Source organism: Nipponia nippon, unplaced genomic scaffold, assembly GCF_047370975.1.
Source record: "Nipponia nippon isolate SJK-2023a ecotype South Korea unplaced genomic scaffold, ASM4737097v1 scaffold_1, whole genome shotgun sequence".
Taxonomy (NCBI): Eukaryota; Metazoa; Chordata; class Aves; order Pelecaniformes; family Threskiornithidae; genus Nipponia; species Nipponia nippon.
Genome location: NW_028262290.1, coordinates 163,589,334 through 163,595,333, shown reverse-complemented (window position 1 = coordinate 163,595,333; position 6,000 = coordinate 163,589,334). Strand labels below are relative to the sequence as shown.

General features: G+C 41.8%; 1 protein-coding gene across 1 annotated transcript in view; it reads left to right on the top strand.

Annotated features, from left to right (window-relative positions):
• The first annotated feature begins 351 nt into the window (after positions 1–351).
• Positions 352–6,000, top strand: part of LOC104021743 (vasoactive intestinal polypeptide receptor 1) — a 29,925-nt gene continuing 24,276 nt past the window's right edge. Inside the window, exon 1 of the mRNA XM_009475341.2 lies at positions 352–384. Coding sequence (XP_009473616.1) covers positions 352–384 — 33 coding nt within the window. The remainder of the gene's footprint in view (positions 385–6,000) is intronic.

Genomic DNA, 6,000 nt, shown 5'->3' with positions numbered 1-6,000 from the left:
CCCAGCATCTCTTCTTGCACAGAGAACATCTGCCTCCAAATACACCCTAAAAGCTCAGTCAGTGCTCCAGCTCCCCGCAGTTTTGCAGGTGGGCGACCAAAGGACAGGTTCATAGAGGTGGATCCAAAATCCCAGGAGGATGCTGGAGAATCTCCTTCCCTCCGTTGCAAGCCTGGTCCTGCGGGGCGCGAAGGCGTCGGGCTCCCCCAGGAGGGACGCGGGTGTCCGGGAAGGGAGGTGCAAGGCGCTCCGGGGCGGGTCTTGGGCAGGTGGAGGCGGGCTGAACCTCGGCTTTTGGCAGCTTCAGAACAGGCAGAGGGAGCGGGGAAGATCCGGCGGCTGCTGCGGAGGATGCTAAGTTTGTGCTGGCTGCTGCTCCCGCTGGTGAGTGCCCGGCGGTGGTGCCCCTGGCTTCGGGGAGGGGGTGGGAGAGGCGGGGCACCGCACATCTGGCTCCTGACACAGTTGCCCACAGCTGGATGGCTCTGCAGCTGCCCCGCAGGATCGCGGGGGGCGGGGGGATGTCCGCAGGGGCAGGGTAACTTTTCTCCTAACAGGTAGAAAGAAAGAAAAATAAGGAAATGATTAAAAAAAGGTGATGGGGATGCAGGAGGGGAGGAAAGAAAAAAATATTCCTGAGTTAGAGGTTTGACCCAGCTCTTTTCTTTAAAATTTTCCAGCCCTAAGATGCTATTAATAAATGTCTTCTCATTTCCATTCATTAGAATTGCAGTTTCCAAAGGACAGAAAGGCATCCCTAAATCAGAATAGCTGTAGCATGGCTTTAGAGGGACAGAAGGGAACAGCTTGCTGTCCCAGTTGTCCTGAGAAAGGCAACTTTGCTGAAGAAGGAGGATAACTAAAAAGGAATAGTTCCTCCTGATGAATTTGGGACATTTACCTCTTTGAGAGGGCACTGATGTTTTTACTGCTGAAGGCATCTGCTTATAATATCACCAAGCAGGAGCATGAACTGTCTTATGTCTGCTACACACTGGAGGCAGCAGGTGAGATTGTAACATTAAACATCAGGGAAGATGCATGAGCACAGAGGCGCAATTCAAGCACGTATTTCTCTCCCTAAGCCCCATGCTCTACTGCTGACATTGCCTGGGCTGGTTAACAAAAGCTACTGTAAGTACAAGTACAGACATATGTCCTTTCCCCTCAATTGTCAGCCTCAGAGAAGTGTTTGGAAACCTTCCTATGGGTGTGATTCCCAGGGATTCATTAATTCTAACTTTAGCCATTTCACAGTTAAATGTTTAGTGTAGGCTGGGATTCAGACTCCCGCTATAGTCAAGGGGGAGACAGTCACCTTACCGGGAGGTATTTCATCTTGTCCTGAGAAAGACAGATGGGGTGAATGTTCCTCTAGGGCCTGTTTTCTTCCACTGATAACAGTGAGAGCCTGAATGGTTACAGACTGGTCTTGAACCTTCAGTTTTAAAAGGTGAGAGATGGGATGTAGATTTTCACACCTGCACCTCACATCCTTTGGAACTAATTTTTTCCTCTGTATTTACACAGCTTTATGTACAAGTGATAGGATATAGGTCCTTGCTACATAAACCTTGTCACATGTAGTTATTATCATGTGTAATACCTTTCTTTCAGGGAAAACTAGTCAGCCTGAATTGTTACACTGCTACAGGTAGAGTGACTTTGGCATCTGGACTAGCCCTTCTACACATATTAGAGGCACAACTTATTCTTGCAGCTGTCAGTAGAGTGGAGCTAACCTGAAATGATGTATCATGCACATCTGTGGGCTGCCACGCATCATTTTAATGTTTTAACATATTGCAGCAGACTGTGCCCATAATAAAAGAAATTCTACAAAGTGCATACTCTACATAGCTTTTGGCCTCAAACTATTGCTCATATATGAACTCCAACTACATGTGTGGTAAGAGTCAGTGCTCTAAATATCAGTGGGTTTCATGTCTCAAACTAGGTCTTGTGGGAAGCTTTGCACCCTTAGTTAGACAGTCAGGTAAGGCCAGAGGCCCATAGGATGTACTAAGTAAACAGTCCTTTCATATTTCAAAGGATCATGTCAGAGCAGAGAAATAATTCTAGTGTGGATTCTGCAAATAATTCATTATTCAGATATGAAAATAAACGAGAAGGGTAATCCTGAAAACTTCCTCTGTGAAACTGGGTACTTTTACCTCCTCTCAGCTCCACAGGGAGCTGTATGTTGCAGGATATACTTTGTGCCTTGCAGAACAGAGTCCTTGACATTAAAAACTACCATTTGCTTGTAAGAGACAAGGAACAGAGAACAGTAGGTGCTGAAATGAATAAAAATACTTTTCCTGTCTTAAAGAGTTTAGAGTCTCAGGAAACAGAGGATGGAGAATAGAAAAGGCTCTGCATTCAGTGTCCTTCCTGCTGAGCTAAACTGCTTTCTTCTTCATACATGTAACAGCTTTTCACATTTCTGGGGAAGGGGTTCAGTCTGATCTAATGAATGGAGGTGGGAATGGAAACGTACATGGGTTATCGTTGAGCTATACATTTGCTTTAACAAAGCGTTTCTTGTGGTAATAGGTATATGGATCCAAATCTGTGGCAAGATGCTGAGCTCCCAAAAAAATGGAGCTGGGTGCCTAAATTTCTGGTATAGCTACTACTGGCTAATTTGCATTGGAGGGACACATATGCTTCTTCTAGGGATCCAGTCCCTGCAGACTTTAAATTCCCCTCCATAGGGAACTGGAGGTGTGGAGGGATCAGTCTGTTTAGATATTTTGTTAGCCTGGAGGAAGTTAATGGAGGGAGGCAGGCTCCTGTACAGTGAGTCACTCTGTCCTCAAATAGGTGTCTGAGGGAGGTAGGAGGAATCCTTCCCTGGAACTGCTTGTCTGCCTTCATTGATCATTAAGGGAGGCTTGATGGGGGAGTTTAGATTAATCATCTGAAATTATCTATCTAAAATTAGGAATCTTATCTAAAGCTACTCATTTAGCCTCCTTCAATACTACTGGGAAGAGGTGGAAACACTCCAAAAACAATGGCTATGGCTTCAGTTGAGTGAACTTGCTGATGGACTTTGACGTCTAGGTTTCAGTTCTTTGGGATTAGGTGACATGAACCCCACCTTTAGGCAAACATGCTACACATGCAGAAAGGGAGAAATTTCTGTTTAATTTGGAGGAATACTTGCAATAGCAGAAAACTAGGATCCTCAGTTACTAGTGTTCTGGTATTCTTTAAGTGTTAGTGGCAATTAAAAGCTCTACCAAATTTAGCATATAGCTAATAAATTAATTTTCATTTTTCTCAAGATAGTATTAATTACATACGGTTTGTAGACAAAATAAATTGAGTATGGGTGTATTGTCACATACAGAATACCTATGAGCAAATATATATATTGATATACAGGGATACATATGTGTATCAAGTACTGTTCTGTATAAGGCTATGCAGTTAAATACAGTCAAATACAATCCAATACACAGAGGAGCATTCAAGCATTACTCCAATGTCTTAAAAACAATCTTGAAAAGATATTCCTCTAAATGACTGTAAGGCAATCAGTGTCTCAGCTTCTCTTGTTCCATAGGTAATCGAGTTAGAAAGAGAAAACAAACACTGAAAATGTCCTCTAGGTAGTCATTTTCAGTGAAAAAGACTCCTGAAATAATCTATTTAACTGGCTGAAGAGAAAGATTGGAAATAGGTCTTTACCTTTGGGGTTGAAAGCTTCTGGGATCAAGAGTGTGTCAGAGCTTGCAAGTTGAGGGCAGGACTTTCTATGATAACTAAATACGTTGCTGGTGACTGGAGTCATGTTACTGCTGTGGTGACCTCATGCTTTACAGTCAGTCAAAATCAAGAGTGGTAAACACGGCTTGGATATGGTAGAAACAAAGTGGATGCTCATCTGTATTTACAAGCGCATTTGAGCGGTGGACTTTTTTGCTGCATAAGAGATCTTTGGTTATTTTTTAGTTTTTTGTAGTTTTCTGACAGAACATAATATTCCATATATTACATTATAAATATCCCAGAATTACTTATAGACATAAGAAGATCCTTACTGTGGTGATTGTGAATGTAGTTGTACTGAAATAGACAAGAACTTATGGACCTCGAGGTTCATCCCAGCTCCCTTCAAAGCACATGTGAAAATTGGCCATGACTTCAGTGACCTGTGCTTTCCAGTCTCCAAACTTTCTAATTAGCACTTGGGTTTTTGAGAGAGGTGTTAAGCAGATGGAAAGAGACAGACCTAATGGAAGATTTTTATGAGATATATTCAACAGTCTGAGAAATTTATGGAAAAGGCTGAGGATTTCTTTGTCTTCTTCAGTTATTTGAGCTGTGTTCAACATTTTTCATGAGCCTCCTTCCATCCTATACACCTTTCCTGTTCATCAAAATTTCAGTTGGAAAAAATGTATGCATTTCAGAGCATATACTGCTTCTCTGGACTGTGTCTTTGGCATCACTGACCAACTTTCAGGACTGACTGAACACTTCATTCCACACTTAAAAATGGGCAGGAGATGCAGGAGTTCTGAACGTCTTTTTTGTGCCTTTCTGTACCCTAAAACACCAGGTGAGTTTTAATCCTCCAAGCTGGGAGTCAGTGTGTGACATGGATGGCAGACAAGTCTGGTTTTGTATAAAGGAAAGCTAAAATATTCAGGCATCAGTGTCATATCAGAAAAACTGAACAGGGGAAGCACAGACAGGGAGAACAGGGAGTACAGGGATGATTTCAGAGGAGATCTGAGATGAGATCTGAGACATGAATGCAAGCTGTAGAGACAGAGCCAAAATGGACAATGATGAATATTCTTAGCAAATGATTTATGCACTTGACGTAAAACCTATTTGTGAGGTTTTAGGATTGCACTGCATTGGAAACTAAACCAGATCACTGGAAAGACCCTTCAAGTTTTTGAAGCCTTCCCATCTTGCCAATGAATTCAGCCATTTCTTTGATTTTTTATTAATTTTCAAAAAGACTAAGTGTTACCAATTTATTTTTGGCTCTTTGATCCCATTGAATTGTTTTTTCAAAAGTGACTAATGTATTCGGTGCCCAGCTTTAAAGCACTTCCCTTGTTTTCAGAGAGCATAGAAAATGTCCCTACTTTTCCCCAAGTGTGCTAATGGACTTCTTAGTGACTGAAGATCTGCCTTTTATGTGATATCTAAATTACAGCTTTTCTACCACCACAACAGCCTTGGGGAACCATTTTTGGATGGATTTTCAGGAAAGATTGCTTTTAACTAAGTTTTACTAAGTATGGTATGAGGATGTTGCTAGAAAAACTCGCTTCCCAGTGATTGCAAAGTCTGATGTCCAACATGAACAAATCAAAGCCCAGAGTGCCATTAGATTAATTTTTTTCTATTCAGATTTGGGCAAATTAATAAACTATTACATAACAGAGGAAATACAAAACAATCTTATACTTACTATCAGTGAGTATACCACTTAAGGTTTCAATGCAACAACCTTACAGATGTTAAGAAAAGGAAGTCCAGAGGTAAGTGGAAGCCCAAAATCTGACCTTCTAAACTCTCAGGCTTTTAGTATGTCCACGCCTGTCATAGATCACTTTTTAATGTTCACTATGTGATTACTTTGTTCCAGGTAAGATTGTTTCAGTGGTTAGGACTTAGAAGATACTCCTGTGAATTTTGGCTGGTCACTAATGTTCAAGCCAGCAAAAAGGTCTTCATGTTGTGATGCTTAGCAACCCAAACCTTGTACTTTGAGTGCTGTCTACAACACTGCACAAAACGTCTAAGTTTTCTGTATAAGCCTTGGGATGAAGGCACCTAACTATGATTTTCAGTGAGGTTCATGCAAGGTTACTGCCTAGCTACTAGGAAATGTTGATCCAAGAAGTAGCATTTTAAATCAGCCTCTTATGCTTATTACTGTGGCAGGGAAGACTGTCAGATTGGACATCCCTGCCTCAAAAGTCTGCTTTGTTTTGGTTACTAAATTATCCTTTTCTAAGGTGAACA